Source organism: Toxorhynchites rutilus, chromosome 1 (assembly GCF_029784135.1).
Source record: "Toxorhynchites rutilus septentrionalis strain SRP chromosome 1, ASM2978413v1, whole genome shotgun sequence".
NCBI lineage: Eukaryota > Metazoa > Arthropoda > Insecta > Diptera > Culicidae > Toxorhynchites > Toxorhynchites rutilus.
In genome coordinates, this window is record NC_073744.1 from 188282961 (window position 1) to 188307276 (window position 24316).

The 24316-nt window shown below is 40.8% G+C and overlaps 1 protein-coding gene and 1 pseudogene across 2 annotated transcripts; one reads left to right on the forward strand and one right to left on the reverse strand.

Annotated features, from left to right (window-relative positions):
• Positions 1–138: 138 nt before the first annotated feature.
• LOC129763147 (putative nuclease HARBI1) lies at positions 139–2186 on the forward strand. Of its 2 annotated transcripts, XM_055761948.1 has the most exons (5): positions 139–979; positions 1047–1482; positions 1542–1686; positions 1742–1829; positions 1890–2186. In XM_055761948.1, the coding sequence occupies exons 1-5, from the start codon at positions 867–869 to the stop codon at positions 1999–2001; spliced, it is 894 nt and encodes a 297-aa protein (XP_055617923.1). In that variant the 5' UTR covers positions 139–866; the 3' UTR covers positions 2002–2186. The 2 variants fall into 2 exon arrangements, with proteins under 2 accessions (XP_055617923.1, XP_055617922.1); XM_055761947.1 differs by having other exon boundaries at positions 1742–2184.
• Positions 2140–23890, reverse strand: LOC129761645 (uncharacterized; annotated as a pseudogene).
• Between the last annotated feature and the right edge of the window lie 426 nt (positions 23891–24316).

A 24316-nucleotide genomic window follows, 5' to 3' on the forward strand; every position in this document is an offset into this window, starting at 1 on the left:
GGATCTCTTTTGACATTTCAATTGGATCTTTTTTGACTGCCGTTTTGATTCAGTCCGCACTACCTAGTCTCGAAAGAGTTATAATTTTGCTTTCCCTATTTCGAACGTATTGCTCATTTCGATCGAATTATTTCAAACTGTTCGAAAGAAATTCGAACAGTTCGCGTTGACGACTCACCGATGCTGCCACCTGCAATCAATTGCTCTGTTTGTGGGATTGCTGTGAACTATTTAAATTACTATGGCAAAAGACTGTTTTCAATTCAAAAGTGGTCAGTGAAAACTGTTACCATATGTGTTTTAAATGATTGCAATATGCATTGCCATTCCTTTACATCTATTTCATATACAATATAATCGAAATGAAAAGAAAAGTTTATATTAATATTAGGAACCATCATAAATCGCTATTTATGCAAAATTTTATTCCACTAGTTCGTAGAGAACTTGTCAAACTATAGTGTAAAATACATTTTTAATACAGCCAACTCAATTTTCTTTCATAATTTTTGTTTCGATAATTTATATTCATTACGAATGCATCATTTTGTTCAGCATAAAAATGGTCACCTTACGCAACTATCCTATATGTTTTGACATAATTAGCATTGGAGAAGATTACCCTTTCGTTTGATACTTACTTTTATTATTTGTGTCACCAAAATCATACAAAACTGCACGATACAAAAGTATCGATTTTCATATATGTTTTCCTCACAAATACCAAACGTCAAAACTCAATGTCGTCGAATGGCAAAATAAGCAAAATAAACCTAAAAGACAGTTGTGCCGGGTGCTGAAATTTAACTTTATTTGAATTGTTCTTCGGTGTGAATAGAAAATAAGTGAGAAAATAATTTAGCCAAATGGATTCCGCCTTATTGTCGGTATTGGCAGTGTATGAAGAAATCGGAATACTTCGTTATAATCGACGGAATCTGCGCACATCCGGTAATTTAATGGAGCTTTCAGACGATGCGTAAGTAAAATTTATTTGTCTCTGAATTTCTTAGATTTTTTATTATCGATTTTCCTCTACTATGCAGATTCATTAAAAGCTTTCGTTTGAATAAAGAGGCATTCCGATACGTTTTGGGGGAAATTGAAAACGATTTTTCCAACACAAAGAAAAGTGGCATTCATGTTAAGGAAAAGCTGGCGGCGTGTTTGAGATTTTTCGCTGAGGGAAACTACCAGCTTGGAGCGGGAGAAGATTTCCATATTGCGATGGCACAGTCCACTTTTTCTAAGGTGTTATCTGAAATGCTGAACATACTGGAGCGAAGATTATGTTCTAAGTGGATATCATTGGAAATGTCGGAAAATGAACAGCGACGTGCCAAGCTTTATTTCTATGAGAAATCTGGAATTCCAGGAATAATCATGTGTGTTGATGGAACACATATAAAAATAATCCCCCCTAATCAGAATCGAAATTTATTTTATAATCGAAAGGGGTTCTACAGTCTGAACGTTCTCATTGTAAGTACAGCATGCATTAAATTAAAAAATTGTATTTAATTTTTTTTTTGGCATTATAGGTTTGTGACGATCAGCAGAGGATCCGTTTCGTTGATCCTAGCTTTCACGGATCTAATCACGATGCCCATATATGGCGAATAAGCCCTGTACGAACGTATTTCGAGCAGATGCATCGAAACGGCGGAACACAAACTAAAATACTGGGTAAACAAAATTGTTTAAATTTCCTAGATGTGCATGATAAAATTGTTTCCCACAGGTGATGCAGGCTACCCATCGGAATCATGGCTGGTAACGCCATTCAGAGCTCCGGAAGAAGGCAGTTTGGAAAGCGATTTCAACCAGAGGCATGCTTTAGGTCGAGGCATAGTCGAACGAACAATCGGTGTTCTTAAAAATCGTTTTAGATGTTTACTTGGAGCGCGACAACTACATTATACTCCTACAAAATGTGCTCAAATTGTGAATGTGTGCTGTGCACTTCATAATATATGTTTGGAATACGGATGCTCTCAGTAGGGGGCATATTTTGATGAGTCATATCAATAAATTTTTATTCTCTCCAATACTAGCAACTATCATCTATTTTTACTTTTTGTATGCGATAAATAAAATAATACGATTTGGTGATCTAATGTCTAAATCTTGTGTTTATTTTTATAATGCAATATTTGAATGTTCGGAAAAATGTTCTATTTGCATTTCTAATATTCATTTTTTAACCTCCAGCTTCTCTCGAGCGATTTTTTCCATTTCACGGTTATGTCGATTTTGTTCTTTCAACATTTTTTTGAGACCAGTATCTATTGAGTTGATTGCTTCGGCGAATTGGCGTTGGTAATGTACCATATCATTGAGGTTTTTGTTTGAGGTACCCAACAGCAATTCCATTTCCGAGTGAAATTTCTGTTGTTGTTCAATTTGTATTTGAACTAAATTGAGGGCAGATAGCCTAGGTCTCTTTGGTTGGGAGCATTGAGGAATAGCCGTATCATTCGCATCGTCGGACTCGTCAATTGAATCGCAACTTACATCTGCATTAACCTCGTTGTTTTTTCCCTTAGGTGTTCCTTGTGAAGAACAACCTGGTATTCCTTCTACGGTTTCCAACAGTCCAGTTAGCTGAACCGCTTGCTCCTCTAGCTCAGACAAATGTATCGTTCTGTTGGGTCCTCCTCCAGTTGCCCTTTGCTCTCTTTTGTTGTGAGAGAGTTTGCACTTCAACGCTGATTTATAATCCGCCCACACCTGCCGGACATTAAAAGTGAAATACATATGTATTATTTCGGAATAGTTTCAGTAAATACCTTTTTCCATCCAGACCCGTCACGGATGGGTGGTCCCAAACTGTTTAATTCAGCAGCACAATCGTTCCAAAATGGTCCGGAGTTACCACGTATAAATCCTTTTGCGATGTCGGGGTTCTTCTCCAAAAGCTGCACCAGCCGCTCAAACTGTTTCTTTGTTGTTGTTATGTTTTTGGTTTTATCCCTGTGAATAGAAATTTGATTAAAAAATCAATTAAAAGCAACCGATGTAAAACTTTACTTACATTTTTTCAGCAATCCGCAGTAAAAAAATATCGGGAGAAATTCGACTGCAAACCACCACTCGAACGAAATAAAGAAAGGGTTTGACATTCGAGTAGCGTCGAACGAAAGATGTTATACAATTCAAACGGAATACAGAATGAAATTTTTCAAGTCGTTCGAAATACTTCGAATCGTTCGGAATACAGAATCGGGGTGAATATGTTTTCTGTTCACTTCTTATGGGTTTCACATGAACTGACCTACCAACAGGAAGATATCGATTTGTGAATATTTTTCTGTCAAATCAGCTATAGATTGCCTGATTTTGACAGTTATCAATGAAAAGAGTTGAAATATACTAAGAGTATGCATTTTCATCCTATTTCGAGAGAATGGCCTCGGCTAACGGGTGTTAAATAAAAAATGAGAATTTTTTCAATCACATATAAAAAAAATATTTTTTTTCATCGATTTCAGTATTTTTTATTAATAACATAATGTATTTTCTTCAAAAAAATGTCAGTAAACGTTTGAGTAAGGGCCGTGGTCTACTGTTCGACGCAACTTTGTCGCGATGCTCTCACAAGAACGTTGTACGGCACTTACGTCCATGTTCCGGATACAATTCCGGATTCTTGCAGTCAGTTGCTTCGTGTCCTTGGTCCCCCAATTTTTTTTTGACGTAGGACTACGTCTAACCGGAAGATATAGGGGGTGAAATGGAAATCTAGGCACTGAACAAGTAGGAGAAAATTCAAGATTTGGAACGCTTATAACTCGAGCATTTCTCAATAGATCGCAAAGGTTTTTGCATCAATTGATAGGAAATATATCCACGCATCTATCATAACGAATAACATTTCATTTTTCTTGAGATAAATAATTGAATAATTGTGAAATATCAAGCATTGTCAAAATGCACTATGTGCCCATTTTTTATTGGTCCATTTTGTGCTCCTCAAATCGTACCGACCAAAACGGGCAAGCAGAGCAGCAGCGAAATAGAATGAAGCACGATTGGAAAGGAAAAAGAAAAAATGAACGAAACATTGGACGCAGTCTCACACATGCGTAATTCTCGAGCCAGCCAGTCAGCTTAAAAATCCCCGCTCCGCTGCCGTAACGCTCATTCTCATTCAAACCGTACACCACATCGGTTCGCATCACAACACATCAACAAACCAACCCAAGCAGCCATGTATGGACATGGTAAAGGAGGAAAAGTGAAGGGAAAGGCAAAATCCCGCTCGAACCGTGTTGATCTGGAGTGCCCCGCAAGGGTAGCTAGGCCGAGCGCGTTAGTACCAGTGCACCAGTCCACCTAGCCGGCGTTATATAGTTTCGGCCGCCGTAGTGATCGAGTTAGCTGGCAAAGCTGCTCGCGACGATAAGAAAACCCGCATTCGGAACAGAACACATTCGGTTCGGTGGACATCAAGACAACAGGCAGTTGTAGCGAGTGGCGAGTGGCAAACGCAATCGCAACACGGCATCAGGTAGCAGAAGAAAAAAGTTTGTTCTTTATACAAACTGCTTTGGTGGCAAATCCAGAACAAGGCGGCATCGAGGGCGTTCGAAATGGTTTTTATTTCAAAACCACGAGTACTAAGTTTTCTAAATTGGAACCATTCCATAAAACAAGGCGCTTTTCAGGGCCATTAAACCTTCCAAAAAAGAGTTTAGGAAATACAGTTCAATGCTTTCTAAAACGTTATCCAAAATAATAATAAAACACAAATTGATTTTTTCATCATTTGTTTGCCAGGATCTGATGAGTATGTGAATTTGGCAGTTGTTCTGAGCTTATTGATAGTTGGGGACTTTCCTGATTATTCAATTTTCACCAATTCTTAAATTGTTTCCAGATTGAAAGAACAGTAATTTACAATTAGTTAGACATTTAGCTAATTGGACGGACATGTAATGCGACTTATTTAGTTGGACATTTTTGTAAACATAGAGATCCAAATTATGACCCCACATTGAAAGTCGACACTGTACCACTGTCATCGCAAATGTTCAATTACAGGTTAAAATCGCCTCCAATGCGACACTGAGTGGCGCTTCGGCACGTCGCATTGAATGTAATTTACTGTACAACATGTCACAAAGCTTGATGGGAAGAAATTTTCCAACTGTGAAAGCTGTGGCGAGTGGCAACAAATCGCTAAACAGGAAGGTTTAGCCGAACAAGATGGGAATATCGAGTGATAACAAAACAATAAACTCTGTAGATTGAAGATAATTTTGTGATCCTGAAAAGGACCCTTTTTAGCCTGCATGTGAATCCAACGAGCGAACAAATCGTAATGAATGTATTTTTCTTCTTCTTTCTTTGTTTTTAAGAGGCTTTAAACTTTGCAGTTCATTCGCCTCTAGCCCAGTGAAGAGCCACAATAAAACCAGCCCAGAGGGGACTGGCGAAAGGGAAACCAAACAAAATCACTCATCAGATCTGTCCACTCGACTCTCGGTTAAAGAAGAAGGTAGGAAGGGATCCTATGCTTCATAAGATATTTAATATATGCTGTAAAGAAAAGTAAAAATTTACTGATCCGAGGACCAAAGCAGTAACGAAGCACAAGTGACCCAGTGAAAGGCGTGTTCCAAAGCCAAAAAACAAAACGGCCCTCCTCAGGAGGATAGGAAGGAAAGGAGTGGAAAGGATTTGGGTGGGATTAGTGGAGTGGGAGGGGGTGGGAGTGGTATGGGAAGGAAAGAGGGGAGGAGTGGGTGTGGGGTGGGGTGAAATGAAATGAAATACAGTTTGAATAGATAATAAAATATAGTGGTTTTGAATTTAATGGCATATAGTATAGCTGAAAAATGGAGAGGTTTATTTAATGAATTTATTCTCCTTGGTGAGTGTGGCTGTAGGAATAGGAAGTTGATTAAAGTATAATGTGATGGATAGAAGATAGATGTGGGTATGAAAGTATATATTATATTATTTGTTATTTAATATTATTGAATGCGTGTATATACATGTATGAATACCTTCCTTCCGACCCGTACATACATGTGTATACACACATAAACACGCATACATGACTGTGAAGTGGCGAACTTTAATAAGCACTTTCCAAGGTATTTAGTATTTCGGTTTAGATTTTACCAAAGAAGTCGGTTTCTTTCAGAAACGCAATTAAATTGGTTTCTTGGGTCTCGTCTCTACTGAGGATATCTCGGAGACTCTGACCTATGTTGTGTCGGACTCGAGCATCTTTGGTATGTTGACATTCAAGTAAAAGATGGCTAACGGAAACCGGAGCTTCGTTGCAAGCACATTGGGGTTTTTCGGCTCTGCAGAACAAGTGTGAGTGGGTGAAGTTAGTGTGCCCAATTCGAAGACGGGTAAGGACTTGCCTTTCCCTACTATTGAGGCGGTCATCCCAAGGGAGAGTGGAATTTTTAATTTTATGAAGATGAGTGGGACGGCTGTTTATCCAGCCTATGTCCCAGCTTTCACGGACTTGCTGTTTTACCCAGCGGACAATGTCAGATGGAGGACAGGGCATGTCTGGGGGATCTATTTTGCTGCCCTTGCCGGCCAGTATGTCGGCGGCTGTGTTTCCACGGATTCCTGAGTGACCAGGAACCCAGCAGAAGGAGATGTTTTTATTTGAAGCAGCCTCTTCTGTTTGCTTAATCCATGGGTGTTTGCTGTTTCCACTCAGAAGATCGTGGAGACAGCTAGCTGAGTCTGAGAATATTGTGGTAGGAAGAAACTCATGGGTGCATTCTTGGGTAGCTATTAAAAGGGCGAAAGCTTCCGCACTGAAGATGGAGCATTGCGGTGGAAGAGAAAAGCTACCAGTGTATCTACTCTCAAAGACTCCACATCCAACTCCATCGGCACTGACTGAACCATCTGTGTATACCTGGTGGTTGATTTGAAAATTGGATGCAACGAGGTTATTGAAGCAGGCTTTGACTTTTGGAGAAGGGTCTCCCGCTCGAACTGTCTTGAGAAGTTCAAGGTTAATGTTCGGCGGTTTGACGTTCCAATTTCTTCCCGTCGCAGATGAACGTTCACATATATCGGGAAGATCTTTGTTCGTGAGATTTTTGAACCATGTTTTAGCTCTATGTATTAATGGGACATTGTGGTCGCTTTCGGGGAGTGACAAGTGACGGATGGCTTTATTGGTGATGGCTTTTGTTACCAGGTGGGTGAAGGGAAGTTGCCCACTTTCTGCCATTACAGCAAGAGTGGGACTGGTGGGAAAAGCGCCAATTGCGAGCCTAATTGCTTTATTGTAAATTGGTTGAATGGTGTTTAACACCCTGTCCCCTCCACGGCTGAAGGTGCCTATTCCGTAAAGGATTTGTGGGACCAACCAAACATTTACAACATTTAGCAACGTCTTTCTATGACCAGAGGCTAGGTTGCCTGCGATAGACTTGATGATGTTCAATTTCTTTCTGGTGGCTATTTTGGTCTTTTGGGAATGTGATAGGAAGTTGAGTTTCTTGTCGAAAGTAACCCCTAGTATTTTCAATGTCCTCATTGTAGGGATCGGGATTTTGTTGAGCTGAAGATAGGTTCTCCTTCTGAGAGCTTTTCCGATATGTATGTGTTTGGATTTCTCCGGGGAAATTTTAAAACCTGTTTTTAGAGCCCAGTTTTGGATGGAGTCTAAGGTTTTTTGAAGCCTCTTTCTCTGAATTAAGCCGAAGCAGCTCGTAGAGATAAGAGTGATGTCATCTGCATAGACTATGACCTTTATATGGTCCGGGATAATCTCGAATAGAGATTGCATGGCAATGTTGAAGAGGGTTGGTGAAAGTGCTGAGCCTTGTGGGAAGCCGTTTTCTGGGATTTTTAGAGAAGATTGGTGGTTGTTAATAACGGTTTTGAAAGACCGGTTTTCTAGAAAACTTTTAACGAAGAGACCTAATCTCCCACGAATCCCCCAGTCGAAAAGGCTTTTCAGCACTGGGTACCTCCATGCCCGATCGAAGGCCTTGGATAAATCCAGGGAAACAATATCAATGTGGTGTAATTTTTCAGTTGCGTCGTCTAGGATTTTTTCGATTGCTACAAGGCAATCTTCTGTACCTTTTCCCGCACGGAAGGCGAATTGTCTGGGATCAATCAGCTTATTTGACTCTAGAAAAGTCGTTAAGCGTCGATTGACCATTTTTTCCAAGACTTTCCCAACACAACTTAGGAGAGTGATGGGGCGGAAATTGTCAAGAAGATGGTTGTTCATGTCTGGTTTCGGGATACAGATCATTAAACCCTCTTTCCAGCAACTGGGGAGGGTTCCACTGTCCCAGACTTTGTTGAGGAGCTTCAGAAGTGCTTTTTTCCCGAGATGGGGTAGATTCTTAAGCATAGGGTAGCTAATGTCATCAGGTCCTGTGGATCCTTGTTTGACTTTGTTCAGTACCCAATCGAGCTCTTTGAGGGAGAGGTTTTTGTTGAAGTCAAATTCCACATCGGTATGAAAATCGATGGGAATTCTTTCGCATTCCGTTTTGTGGGTTAGAAAGGTTTGGTCGTAGTTTTGATTGGAGGAGGCGGAAGCAAAGAAATCTCCAAACGCCTCGGCGATGATTTTCCGGTCATTGGTGTATTGACCGTTAATTAGAAGATTATATTTTTTGCTTCTTTTCTTTCCATGAAGCCTGCCAATCTTACTCCATAAATCCTTTGTTGACGCGTTGGGATTAATTTCGCTGACGAATTTAACCCAACTGTTGTGCTTGGCTGTGTTGATAGCAGTCTTAGCTTCTTTGCGAGCCCTTTGGAACTCTGCAAGCAGAGTGGGTCTCAGTGGGCTGTCCGGATGGGCCTTTCTTAATTTGCGTAGGGCCTTACGTCGACCTTTGATCGCTGCCTTCAGCTCAGGTGACCACCATGGGACACATTTCCTGCCAGGGATGCCACTGGTTCTGGGGATGTGCACCATTGCAACTTCTAGGACAACTTTGGAGAATTCCTCGGCTGTCCAATCTCGTTTAGCGGAGAGGCGGTTTTCAATGTCAAACTGATAGCCAGCCCAGTCAGCGTATTCAAATTTCCATCTTGGCCTTGTTGAAAACTCTGGAGAAGTTTGGCCGAAGGAAGTGAAGATTGGAAAATGATCGCTTCCGCAAGTATCATCGTGGATGTTCCAAGAAAGTTTTGAAGATAGTTTGTCTGATACTATAGTGAGATCGATGGCTGAAGTAGTACCAGAATAATGGATTCTGGTGTGTTGGCCGTTGTTAAGAAGGAGAAGAGAATGGTCGGATATGAAATCCTCAATGATGGATCCTTTTCGATCGAGGTATGCACCTCCCCAGGCGTATGAGTGGGCGTTGAAATCACCCATAAGCATGATTGGGGCGGGAAGTTGGGCGAACAGATGGTCCAGTTGGCCGCGTAGAGTGTTCGGATCGGAATCATTAGTGATGTAGATGCTAACGACGGTGATTGGAAAGGGGTGTTTAATGCGCACTACCACTGCCTGAAGATCAGTGGTAATGGGAAGAAGATCATGTGGAGTGCCATCTTTGATTGCGATTGCAACTCCGTTTTTTGAGGGGTTGGGACCCTCTTTGAAATATGTGATATATTTTGAGATGAAGTGTTTATCGAAGTTGTTTGGAGTCATAGTTTCTTGAAGGGCTATGACTGTGGGATTAGAGTTTGAAATAAGCATTTTCAGTTCTAGAATATTTCGTCGGATACTTCTGATGTTCCATTGTATCCCGAATTTCTGTGTTGGAGTGAATGTGTTGGTGTTTTTAACTCTAATTCCTAAGTCTTAATTGTGTGTATGTTTGAACTATTCAAAGAGAATTAGTTCGATGGTCCTTTACCCTTGGAAAGAGAAGCTTTCTTTGAGGTATTGGTGTTGTTTTTGTTTGGTGTAGAAGTCTTTGGAGTGTTTGTTGTGTTTGTGTTGTTTTTTGTTGAATGTGCGTTGCTGTTGTTGTTATTGTTGTTTTTTGTTTGATGTGTGTTGTTGTTGTTGTTGTTGTTGTTGTTTTCTGTTGGGGTTGTATTGTTATTTGTTGTTGGTGTCTGTCTTTGTTCATTCTTAGTTCTTTTCTTGTCCTTGTTTGTTTGGGTCTCATCTTCAGATTTTTGATCTGACTCTGAGGATGATCCTTTAGTTATTTTTCTTTTGTTTTTGTTTTTGTTTGGAACATCAGACGTGTCCATAGAAATGACTGATTCGCTTTCGGATTCAGTTGATGAACTACCAGTTGTTGAATCTGTCATGGTTGTATCGAATGTAGTGTCAATTGGGGGGGTGCTTTCGCGACTAGAAGTGGCCGAAGCGGCCGAGGCGCAGTTACATTTGCAGTTGCAGCTGGGTGCTGGCTTTTGCAAGTTGGAAAGTCTGTCTTGCAGAACACTTGCGAATGTTGGAGCATTGTTTTGAAGTTGCAGCTGTTCCTTTGCCTCTTTGTATGAGATTCCATTGTCGATTCTTATTCTGGTGATTTTATTTTCGGTTTGCCATACGGGACAATTCCTACTAGAAGAGGAGTGGTTCCCTTGGCAGTTGACACAAAAAGCTGAAGCATCGCATACTTTGTTTGCGTCTGTTTGTTGTTCCGGATGTTCATGGCCGCAGTTTCTGCAAAGCGGATTTTCGCGTTTGCATCGCTTGTTCGTATGTCCAAATTTGTAGCACTTGTAGCATTGCATGGGATTGGGATAAAAATTTCTAGTCCCGGCTCGAATGAACCCAAAGTAAATAAAATTGGGAACGACAGTTCCGCGAATGGTCAATATTAAAGTGGCCGTTGGCACAACAATGTTGTTGTCCTTTCTGGTGATGCGTTTGACGCCGATCACACCTTGAGCGGTGAGTTCTTTCACCAGTTCGGATTCCGGAAGGTCGATAACTTCGCGGCAAGTCACAACGCATTTGCGTTGGTTTAAAGTTGGGTGGAAGATCACTTCTACAGGAGTATTATCAATCAGTTTGGTAATCGAAAGTAACTTACCGACTGTATCCTCATCCCTGGTTGTCAAGATGTACTGGAGTTTCTTTTTATCATCTCGCTGTGGTTTGGCGCTGTTGAATTTTTTTACAACTGCCTTGATGGTATTGCTGACTGTGAAGGGGTTTGTTGGAAGCACCTTGTCTCCTGTGGCTCTCAGAAGCAGTATCTGGAGATTACCGTTCGAGGGGTCCGCCCATAGTGGAGCGGTGGCTTCGGTGGGCCTGCCCTCATAGAAATTTGTAGCCCGGCCTCCCGGAGGCCCGGAGCTACTTGAAGCCATGCTTCTGCTTGACTATACCTAGGTTATAGTCAGCAGGTACGGATATGAAATCACTAAAATTCCTTATTGGGAGATATTCACTAAGGGGTATGTTCCCAGAAAATTACACTTTGTTCTAGTAAAGCACTTTGAAAAGCCACCAATGGGTGCGGAAAATTGCAAATCACACTTAATATATTAATTGCTTCCGTCACTTCACTTGCTTGTATGCGTGTTTTTCTTATTAGATTTTATTTAATAATAAATATTCACTACACTACAATATAACTGGCAACACTGCCCGAAAGAAAAAGGGGGCGTGGCGTCGGTGACGCCGAAAAAGCGCGCGCTTTTTCCGGCAAGCCGGTGAGCGCCCGCTCTCCACGGTCGAAGCGAGCTATTGCCTTTTCCCGCTCTCCTTCTGCTGTCACCTTAAAACTTATTCTAACAAATCTCCTTCCACAATCGCCAGGGGGAACGTCCCAGTCCGCTGTCCAGAAACGCCAAAACTCCGAGCTGCTGAAAGAAAAATCGACCTTCTCGGTCGGAGGTTAAAATCAGTATGATGTATTTTTTTGCCATCGCTCCCTTTTAACGCTCATTCGTTCGTCTCGTTGGACTCGCCCCTCTGGCTGAGTCTGCCGATTTGTCTCTATCCTATGAGTGTGTATCGCTAGAGTATAAAACGCGCGGACCCCAAAAAATTATCTTATTTTCTTTCAAACCGTAAACCCGTGTGGTTGTACGGCATCGGCATCGTGGACGTAACAAAGGAGGACAAGTTAAGGGAAAGGCAAAGTCCCACTCGAATCGTACAGGGGTGCAGTTCCCTGTTGGTCGCATTCACTGATTGCTCCGCAAGGGTAACTAGGCCGAACGGATTGGTGCCGGAGCACCAGTATACCTAACAGCGATTATAGAGTTTCGGCCGTCGGAGTGCTCGAGTTGGCTTGCAAAGCTGCTCACGACAATCAGAAAACCCGCATCAAGAACAGAGCAGCTTCGGTTCGGCGCTCATCAAGACAACAATTAGTTTCAGTGAGTGGCAAAGTGTTTCTACGGCACGTCGCATTAAATGTAATTTACTGAACAACATGTCACAAGCTGGATGGGAAGAAATTTTCCAACTGTGAAAGCTGTGGCGAGTGGCAAACGCAATAGCTAAACAGGAAGGTTCAACCGAACAAGTTGGGAATATCGAGTGATAACAAAAACACAACACCAAAGGTTCTTTTCAGAACCATCAACATATTCATAAAGAGTAAACAGTAAACTAACCCATTTTTCAGGTAGATAGGTAGGTATTCACGTAGGAGAAGAAAATAAAACAATATATTTAAAATATATATTTAACAAAAGCTGTCCCCTTTGTATAGTCCTACGTCACTCCGGTTATGTCCCCGACATTACCCACCCGTCTTTTTATACACTAGGGCACTGAGTGAGCCAAAGAAATCCTCTATTGGGCGGCACTGGGGCAAGTTTGTTGGGTTTAAGATCTTTCGGCACGAACGGTATCTTTTTCTCCTCCTTCTTGGCGTAATGGGAAGACGCCTTATCCGGCCAGAAGACGTAGAGGAGATGTGTCTAAAACGCGCCTACCGGGCAATTTGACCCGCCTGATTTTCTCGTAAACCAGCAAGAATAGAAATGCAATGGATACAGGCAATCGTGCTAGTCAATGATAGAATCCCATAATGCAAGTTTTACATTTGTAACATGCTTTAAAAAAATAAGAAAAATAATTTTCTTTGGAAGCAATTTTCGATGTAATTTTCTACATCATATCTATAAGGTTTTGTTGCTTGTAACCGATTCAGAGGCGATAACTGTGGGTCATATTTGTTGAGTCGAGTTCCCAGTGAATATCTCAGATGAAGAAAATGGTGAGAAAGGATTCATTTCCTTCTCAATTTGATATTTTCCGCATCAGCTTACCATCGGGCAGTATGACATATCCTCGATCGGGCAATATGCTCGCTTTCGACCGGATAACATTCTCACGAGAGAAATACCTTGGATGTGAGGGATGCCAGATGATTTTTTCAAATATCTTTGCATGGCACGAATAAATGTCTTCAAATGTAATCAAAATGAACAAAAATGAGCAAACCATCACGATATATCTAAATCATGTTCGATAAATCACACAAACAATTGTTTTCACATACTTTGAAATGACCTCAGTATGTTTTCACAAAATTAAATGTCTTCAAAACGAAAACAAGTCTTTACATTTGGCATCTATATTATGTGCTCAGAGAATGCAGAAAAACAAGAGCGCGGACTAGAGAATTAACGCACGAATACTGGGAGAACACGCTCGCCGGATGAACGGTTTCTTCTCTTCGCTGGTGGGCATAGAGGGAATAGATTGATGGAATCTCTCATTCATACAAGCTGTTTCTCTGAGCTTTATAGTCTCTGAGAGAAACAACTCATGGGCATATTATACTTCTGCTGGGCCATTTAACACCGTATGATTGGAAATTTAGAATTTGGGCGCCTCACAAAATAAAATTCGTAGCGCTTTTGTCATTCACTATCTACAATACAGAACGATTACAGATGACTAAGGGTTAACTAATTTACGTACTGACGTAGTTGTTATCTTAAATTTTAAGAGCACGGTCAAGATAAATCCATTCTGGCTTAGGGGGTGCGTATTACATACTTCTACTATACTTCCCATCCGCGTGATGCTCGTTCAGAAACGGCAGCAGGATTTTATCGAGGCACTCTTCTCGATAGATTTGTTGGTTGATTGCCAGACCGCTCGGCTTAAACCAAGGCTTTGAAATGAAACGTGGGAGCAGCCATATTTCCGACCGGCGTCACGCAGGCTGATTGCGTCCTTGTTGTCAAACAGCTTCTTTAACGATGTCTTCCTCTGCTTCGTCATTATCGTCACCGGTCGACCACTTCCAACCTTCTGCTCTACGTTCAGGGAACCCAGGATACGATATACCGTACTGACAGGTACATTTTCTTCCTTAAAATGTGCCACCGTGAACTTTTTTCCTTGCTGGAAATGCGTTTCGTAGAACCGTGCAATGCGTTCGCGGAGCACGTGCTGTTTCGACGCCATCTTTGCTTTGACTAAATTCAAACTAGCAAAACCAAACACGCCTACTGTTTCTAGGGAGCCCAAAGAGCAATTTTCTTGGAGAAAGAAAATTTTACGCTCTTTATTTGAGTTACTGAAAGGTATTGAAAAAATTCTCATTTTTTATTTAACACCCGTTATTGTGAACGATTCATATGTTTTATTGTGTTTTAAGACATCAGACTTTTTTTAATATTCCACAGATATGAAATCTGCACACTCAATTGTTTTTGACGTAGGATTACGTCTTTCGAGAACATATTGGGGTACAAATTGAAAATCGAAAATCGATCACATCGTGAAAATTGTCCAATTTCAAACGCTTATTACTCAGTCATTTCTTGATGGATTGATGAAATTTTTGCGTTAATCTATTTCGGGACTCCATAACATTTTTTATACTGAAGAAAATAATATATGTCATGAAACTAACTATCGAACAATTGAAAAATCTCAATCTCTATCCTAACGGAAATACCCACTTTTGATTGGTCGAAATTGACGACACATGCGGCGGTTCCCTAACAGAGACATCAAAACCAAGCTACCTGGGGGAAATCGGCATTGCTAATACATGAAAGTAGGGGGAACTTTTGTTCCCACCGAAAAGTGTTCCCTAACAGAGACATCAAAACCAAGGTGCCCGAGTGAACTCGACATTGCAAATATTTATCATTCTTTGTGTGGACACCGACTGAACAACATCGTTGCTGGACGAGCTGAACAACGAGGTATCGAGTGCCTTTCTCAAGGCAGCGAGGGTGGAGGTGTAATGCAGGAGTAGAGTAAAGTATTTCCAAGGGCCTTTCTCAAGGCTGGCGACGAATGAACTGAAAAGTTTAAAGTCGCTTTAATACATAAACCTAACCTAACCCATTGCAAATATATGCAAGTCTGAGGCCTTTTTTATATTGCAAGTAGGGTGAGTGATACGATTAATTCTAGCAAATTGTTCCGTCCGAGAAACGTACGGAAGGGGAAAACGAATGATGTCGTAAGTACCACCCCTTCTTCATTCGATACGAAGCGATTTTGCATAAAAATGCGCCCCGACCGTGCGGAGCGATCAGTCTTCAATCAACCATCACCAAGTGCAAAAGTGCAAGTCAACAGCGAGCAGCAAGATAAGAAGAAATATCCAACACATCATCGCAAGAATGCAGTAGCAGCAGGGCAGCAGAAGCAACCGTCGCAAGAGCGCGACAGCAGCAGCAGACTTAATTGCAGTAGATTTATTTTGCCATTTGATGAATTCACATCAGCGGTGGCATCATCAAGCAGCAGCAGTTAGCAATTTCAAGATTAACGACGCAATAATGTCTGAAGAGAGAAAATGTGCATAATATAAATATATGAAGAAAACCATGTGTTCACTTTGCACTACTTAAACCCTTTTCTGAAGCAAATCCCAAAGAGTAAAGTTTTCAAGAGTAAGAGTTGTCCATGCACGGAGCGGAGCCATTGGGGCTCGCACCCGTCAAAAAGGCGTGAGGAACACGAAGGTTCCTTCCACGCACTGGTAGTCTCCACGAGGGGAGCGACCGACCTAAATACAGTCCACCCCTAGTCCCCAGCAGACGGAACACAAATAAAATTTAAATTTTAAACTTAAATGTTGGTTACTTCGCGAAATTTCATATCAATGACCGATCGCGTATTGTGAAAAATTTAGCACAAGTGTAGGTGTAAAATTGTATATGGTAGCAGTTGTGTTAAATATGACTTGATATATTTTTATTACGATACGATTTATTTCATTTTTCATTAATAAAAACCAAGGTGTGTCCCCGCTCGAGAACCAGTCGTTCGATTTAAGCTGTCATATCATATCTCATTCCATTTCGGCATCTTCTATCTGATACGCACCACCCAACGACAGTAAACCATCTGTCATCATCACTCGGTAAACATTGGTGGAGTGAACAAGCAATATCCAACAACGAAACAAAGTTGCCCTTTTCAGGGCCACCAAATCATTATCAAAGAGTTTAACGATCTAATTCTTCAAACATATCCAAAACCAACAGATAGCCTAACGGAATCTTACGTCAACCATGCGGTCGTGTTTCGGACACAACCCTCTTGTAATTTTTTTTGAAAGTTGGGAATAAACTATATATTTTTTTGTGTTTTTCCGTAAGATTATGCATAAAAACAACGTTTTATGAAGAAAAGCGAAAATCGTCAAAAAGTAACATGGGACAACTATGCGTAGAACGGCAGTAAAAGTCTCAAAAATACGTCTAAATTGACACAGTCTCTCCCCAAGCAAACGAAAATCAGTTTATATATTTTTGACGTAGGATTACGTCTTTCGGGAACATATTGGGGTACAAATTGAAAATCGAAAATCGAGCACATCGTGAAAATTGTCCAATTTCAAACGCTCATTGCTCAGTCATTTCTTGATGGATTGATGAAATTTTTGCGTCAATAGATTTCGGCACTCTATAACAATTTTTTGTTTTGAAGAAAATAATATATGTCATGAAACTAACTATCGAACAATTGAAAAATCTCAGCCCCTATCCTTACGGAAATACCCACTTCTGATTGGTCGAAATTGACGACACATGCGGCGGGTCCCTAACAGAGACATCAAAACCAAGCTGCCTGGGGGAAATCGACATTGAAAATACATGAAAGTAGGGGGTAGTGATCTCCGATTTATGAAATTAATCGTTCATCAGCTAATCGAATATTTTTCAGCAGTTTGATATTCGATACGATTAATCGCCCCAAATAATCGATTAATCGATTAATCGTCACACTGAGAGGAATAATTAGCTAGACTAATATTTCTCATTTGCTAGAAAGCCATCTAGAATCAAAAAAGTGTTCATTCCGCCTGATAATCAATTATTATCATTTACGCTAAACTCGTAAACGAAGCTCAATTCGCGTTGACGACATTGAGCTTCCTCGACGAGTTCATGGGAGCGTCAAAGATAATAATTGAAGTTCAGGATGGAACTGCAGCGGCCGTACGTTTTTTTCTCTGGATTGATTAATCGACGAAAATTATTCTTTCGCTTCGATTATTGATTGCGCAGTATTCGTTCGATTAATAATAGATTTCTGTAGGAAGTATTCGATTAATCGATTAATCGAACGATTCGAAAAACGAACGGGAATCACTAGTAGGGGAAACTTTTGTTCATACCACAATGTGTTCCCTAACAACCAAATCATTATCAAAGAGTTCATCGATGTAATTCTTCAAACATATCTGAAATCAACAGATAGCCTAACGGAATCCTACGTCAACTGTGCGGTCGTGTCTCGGACACAACCCTCCTGTGACTTTTTATTCGGATATCACTTTAGAATGCATCGTAGTGTATTGTAAATAACTTTTAACAACACTTTTGTGAAAGTGGCCTTGAAGTGATTTGGTAGCCCTGAAGAGCGGTAATGGATTAATTTTTGTCCCCACGATGCCGAAATGTTTGTCCTTATTTTGCCAATGCACTTTTCACGGCAAACTGAATGCAGCCACAGGCAATTTCACATCAGTATCATCACAGTGTGCTGGATCGGTTACGCGAAAATGCTGCTTACATTGAAGAACTTTTCGTTATGGTATATAGCCAAATATATTCTTTTGAAAACATACTTTTTTATAAAATACCGTGTCCCACTGTCAGTTTATGTGAGCTTTGGCAAAACTCAGACGCCTTTCGATGTGAGATTATAAGCTTTAACTTTTTTAGCCTTCTTTATGTAAGGTCTTTTTACCAAAACTTGACGAGTTGTCTCCCAGGAATCATTCAAATTCAAAGATTGCTTTATTCGCATAAGCGATTTTGATGTATTCGAAACTGCTCTAACTATTTACCGCTTATCCCGGTCAGAGATCTTCGATTTACGTGGAGTTCTTACCATATCCTTGAGGTAATCATTGAGCACTACTCCATGGGATCGGCCAATCCAATGAGCAAGTTCTCTGATACCAACATTTTCTTGGTGAAATGCATCGATTTGTCTTTTGCATCTCTCCGTGAGCACTTTTACCTTCGACATTTTCCATATTCATTGATCTAAACAACTAAAACAACGGAAAATGTAACTGGTTTTATAAAAACTTGACACCTATAACATACAAAAACATTTGCTAACGCTCAGCGCTTGCACACACACTTATGTAAATCATGCAGTGAATGGTAGTTACCAATACCAATACACTAGAATATAAGTTGAAGCGTTGTTTCTTTACAATGACCAAAGCAGCATAATCTGGTCTTATAGAAATTGAACATAGTGTTATTAGTATTTAGTTGAAATTTCTATGCCAAATAACACGCCTTAAATGTATGCTGAGTGACAACCTTTAAAATTCGTGTGATCACAGAGCAAGTCGTAAGAAATTCTTCGGAACAGAACGGGATTTGAACCTGAACCTTCGGCACAATAGGAGTGACCCGAATCACTCAGCCACGGTAGCACTAACATCGGTATAGTTTGCTCAATTCGTTAGGTATTCTGGTTTCATGAATAACTGTCCTGGGAATCCTCGAAGCATTCAAGAATATTGGAAACAATTTGGGGGTTTAACTCTGGAAACGTTTAGTCAGTCGATTTACAAAAAAAAAACAAAAAAAAGAACATGTTGCGAGGGATAATCATTTTCATTCAAGAAGCGAGAAACAATTTTGCTCGTGTCATATTTTTGAACCATCAGCATATTTTCATGTATGAAATTTAGTCCTCGATTAATCAACTTTTTATTGATGCATGCAGAATCCTTCAATCCAATATAATTAGAGTACCAGTGGCGGGGGACTCATTTTGACGTAGGATTACGTCTTTCGGGAACATATTGGGGTACAAATTGGAAATCGAAAATCGAACACATCGTGAAAATTGTCCAATTTCAAACGCTTATTGTTCAGTCATTTCATGATGGATTGATGAATTTATTGCGTAAATCGATTTCGACACTCCATAACATTTTTTTATATTGATGAAAACAATGTATGTCATGCAACTAACTATCGAAAAATTGAAAAATCTCAACCCCTATCCTAACGGAAATACCCACTTCTGATTGGACGAAATTGACGACACATGCGGCGGGTCCCGAACAGAGAAATCAAAACCAAGCTGCCTGGGGGAAATCGACATTGCAAATACATGAAAGTGAAGTATTAGGTGGTGTTAGTCCAATTGGAATTCGCGTTGGGTTGAATAAACACTCAGAAAGTAAAAATTATGTGCACCCGTGGCCGAGTGGTTAGCGTCTCTCATTATCATGCCGGGTGTTCGGGTTTGATTCCCGTTCTGGCCGGAGGATTTTTCGTCAAAGAAATTTCCTTCGATTTGCACTGCGGTCACGCGTATTCTAGAGCTTGTTCCTCAGAATGCATTCAAGGCGTGTTATTTGGCTTAAGAAATCTCAACTAAGTATTAATAAATGACGCTAATTAATTCATAGGTTGAGACGGCAAAAGTTCCACAGGGAATGTTAACGCCATTCAAGAGAAGAGAAAGAAAGTAAAAATTATAGAAGAAAATTACCTTTCGCATTTCAAATATGTTTTCTCTATATTGAAGTAACATGTTTTTACTGATGAGAAAAATTGATAATTGTGTTCGGTATTGGTAATTATCTCATATTACATTGGTGATTTTTTTTTCTTTATTTCATCCATACATACCATAGGAGGCATCTCGTCTAAGATCACAGAGGGCGGTTTTCATCATATCTTGTTCCACTTCGGTATCATTTATTTGATACGCACCATCCAACGACTGTTTACCATCCTTATGTCATCATCACTCGGTAAACACTGGTGGAGCGAACAAACAATATCCAACAACCAAACAAAACGACCCTTTTCGGGGCTACCAAATCATGATCAAAGAGTTTAACGATGTAATTCTTCAAACATATCCAAAATCAACAGATAGCCTAACGGAATCCTACGTCAACTATGCGGTTGTGTCTCGGACACAACCTCTGTAACTTTTTTTCTCTATTATAGTAACTTTCAACACATTTCGGCTGGTTCGTCACTTTTACTTCCATTTTTGGAAGAATGTCGGGAGTGAAAATTGAACTCGTGATCTCTGCGTGAGAGGTAAGGATGTTACCACTGCGCCAAATCGCCTCCTGGGGGATTCATTTGACATAGGAAAAAATTTCCCGACATTTGATTTCTAGTTTGACATTTTTGTAAACATCCATTGTGCAATTTTCTACAACACGATGAATTTTTAGAATATTTTGGCCGGGGCTCAACGTATTAACCCAAGGAAAAAATGAATTATTGCGCCATTTAAAGCATTTTTTCAAATCTAGAGGCAAATGATCTATCCATTTATAACAATCCATTTATAATAATTTATTACCATTGTTCGAAGAAACTTTTAACATCTGTATTTAAAACAATAGTCATCCATCAGAAAATGCCTTTTAAGCATACTTAGCAATTAAAATGACGCGGCAAAATTTAGGACCAGTTCCTCGTTTCGGCCGTTTCGACCGATTTATGAAGAAAATTGATTGTGTCTCGGTGGTATTTTGAATTTTTCGGATCCTGGTAAGCATTTATCATGTAAACAAGAAGTATGTAAGTTTTTAATTTTTGTTTTCTAGTGGCAGTCAACGAAAAATGGGTCGCACGCATAATTGCACAGAAACACAGCGAATGGTCTTCCGCGAAATGTCCAAGGCGGCCAGCATCCAACGCGAAATGGCAGTGTACTTGGGAAAATCCAAAATCTTCATGTTTAATGCCCTCCTCGACCGCAAAAAATCCGAAACAACTGGATGCCCAAGAAAAACAACCGCGAAGGATGACTCTGTCATGTAGCGAGCCTGACACCGAAGCATCTGGATGAAGTTCGCGAAAGACCACTTCGATTGGAACGGCGCGGAGAAGGAAAAGCAGTGACGAAATATACTGTGAGACGGATGAGACGAAGGTAAACCTCATCGGCTTGGACGGAAAAACCGTGGTCCATCGCCCAATAGGCTGCGCTTACATGTCACAGTATACCACGAAGACATTCAAGCATGGAGAAGCGCACATTATGGTGTGGGTGTGCTTTTCGTGGTACGGGGTTGTCCCTTGTACTAGGTGGATAAGATCATGGACCAGTACCTCTACACACAAATCGTGAGGGACATGTCGAGTGGGAGATGCCCCTGACATGCCAGTTCATGTAAGATAACGACCCGAATCATACAGTTAAGACCGTCAAAAAGTGGTTCCAGGGAAACGAAGTCGACGTAAACCAACTAGTTCTTACTGCTGGACCCAATGTCCTAGAAAAAAGGTAATGAAGATGGTCGAGTTTCGAGCGACATAGCATGCGCTGCCATAACTATTTCGCAAATAGTGACGTAAGTCGTTGTGTTTATCTTTGATTGCCCGCCACATCCATGTAAAAATGCTATTTTCAGGAAGTAATTCATCAATGAGAAACGTACATTTTTGTAGAGCTCCCGCCGAATATGGGGCTAATGTGATAGCGTGGAGTGGATATTTGTGAAATCACATCGAAGAAGACGGATAAAAGTGATATTTCCATGTTCAATTTTCACTCCCCCACGTTCATAGAAACAAACGAAGTTTCATTATTTTACCGTTATGAAGTTGATCTTTCGAAGGCTCTCAGTGTCGGTAATGTGTGTTGTGAGATTATAATCGTCAATTAATCAAAATTTCACCGAAAATGTTACTGCTTTCGAGAACTAAGCATACGACTGCTCTCTGGACCTTTCTATCACATGAATAATCGAAATAAGCCACGATATAATTGTCATCTGTTAACCGTGAGTACTTTCAACATTGTTTTGTTTCCTCCATATACATTCCATATAGAATGCAAATAATTACGACATGATATTTTGCTTGCAAATACAGATACACTTCGCCTACTGCTCCACCTCTATATGTACCTCATTGTGCTGGACCCATCTATTGATGAACAGCAAAAACTTCGTTGCGCGCCTAATAATTGAGTAACATATAGACAGAAAATTGCTCCTCTTGCACTATTGCATTATAAAGTTAAGGGTCTTGCAGAGAAGTACATTGGCCACTCAGATATGGGTCACGCGACGACCATCGTGTCAATTTTTAGGTCATTACACGTATGTTCATTATTTTCTCAAGATTTAGAAACAAAATTCTGAGTAATTATTGGATAATTTTTAATCCAAATATAAATTTACAAAGACCCGCTATGTGCTACGAAAAGGGAGAGAACATTTTAAAACTAGATTTTTAGGCTCCAACCGTCTCTACGATTGAAATGATACTATTATTACAAACCATTAGAAAAAAAAATTAACAAATAATATAACATCGTTCGTATTCGTTCTGGTTACCCTATCACAAATGGCACACTGTCAAGCAACACCGTCAGAGCAGAGTAGCACCCAGCAGACTATACGAGAATGCTTTTATTTTCCCCTCGCTCTTCCAAAAGCTGCCGGCAGCACTTTGGGAAAAGCTACAGAGCGAAACCCGCGTCCAGTAGAAAATTAATCTGACGGCCGAAGAGAGAGCTAAATCGTGAGAGAGTGCAACCAGCTGCTGCTCCCCCGAAAGTGGCGGCATGTTTGTAGTGGTGCTAATTTTCCAAATCGGAAACAACCCTTGGCTCCGCGTGTGATTGCATTTGTCGCGAATGGATGAACACTCACACCCACGCACAGAGACACGAACAGACAGGAAGAGACAAAAAGGGGGTGGTGAGATGTTCTAAATTAAAACCGTATGTGCCTTGATATGCACAGCTTGTTTCACTTTCCTCTGCACAATTTGTCTTGCCAACGAACCTGACCCTTGGCATTCGTTCAATGTCCATCCGTCCTGTTGCGAAGTGACGCGCAAGTGGGCGCTGCTGGTGGGCGATCAACCTGTTTCTCAGCCCCACGGCGGAAAAAGACTCCCTGGCAATCGGTCTTCAAGAGCACCGAGTGTCATCCGAGAACTGTGTTTTGCCCTAATGACCCAATATCCTGGAATGCTTGGTCCTCGGAATGTTATCTTCCTCTTAATGGGGGTTTTTCGTCACAATCACACAAACACAATTCTGTAAGTCCACATTTTCACTATCCATCCGGGAGAAACCCGCTCGATTAGATAAACAAGTCCAGCGGCAGCGGCAGCGCTGGAATCGGCGAAAGCACCACCAAATGACGTGGAACGGTGATGGGAAAATGAGCAGTGTGGAAAGGAGCAGTGGTGGTGGTGGCGGAAGTGGCGGTGGTAGCAAAAACAAAATATCGATTATTTGGATCAGAACTGTGCGAGCAGTGGTTTCTACGTTTCTTCTTCATCTCTAGCAGTAAATTACACCAGAATCCGGCCACGGAAAACACCAATCTTCACACCGGGGGGCAAGCTTACGGTGGCAACTTTCCGTTTCGATACCGCGACCCGAGATCACAACACGGACAACAGTAGATTTCTATCAAATTCGTGACAGATCGACATTTTCGCTGCGCGGCATCGTTCGAGAAAGCTTTTCGCACTGTCTGATACGGGCCCTCTCCACTCAGCAGCAGTGAACCGTTGTCGCCTACGTCACGGGCGCACGTCACGGGGCCCCCAACACACACACACTGACGGAACCCCTGAAGCGGAATGACAATGACAGTCCGCTAGGCGCCTTTTGGGATTGTGCCTTTGGCGGTGCTGAATTGATGCTGCTGGAAGCACGCATGAGCGGGGAATAAACAATGTCACGTTTTTGAAGAGACGGTTGACGTTACTATTAACTATATACAAAATTATCAAATTACAAATTTTTTAAATTTTAAAATGGTGAAATTGGCTCAAGATTACCGTGCGTTTCATATCTAAAGGGTGTGTCACATCAAATTGCATCACGGAAAAAACGCTGTAGAAATTTAATTTTTAGGAATTATATCTTCAGCTTTCGCTTATAATCAGATAAGAGTGTATAGATCACGTTGGCCATGCTTCACTGTCAATTTTTCGTAAATTTGGAAAAATGTCGTCGAAC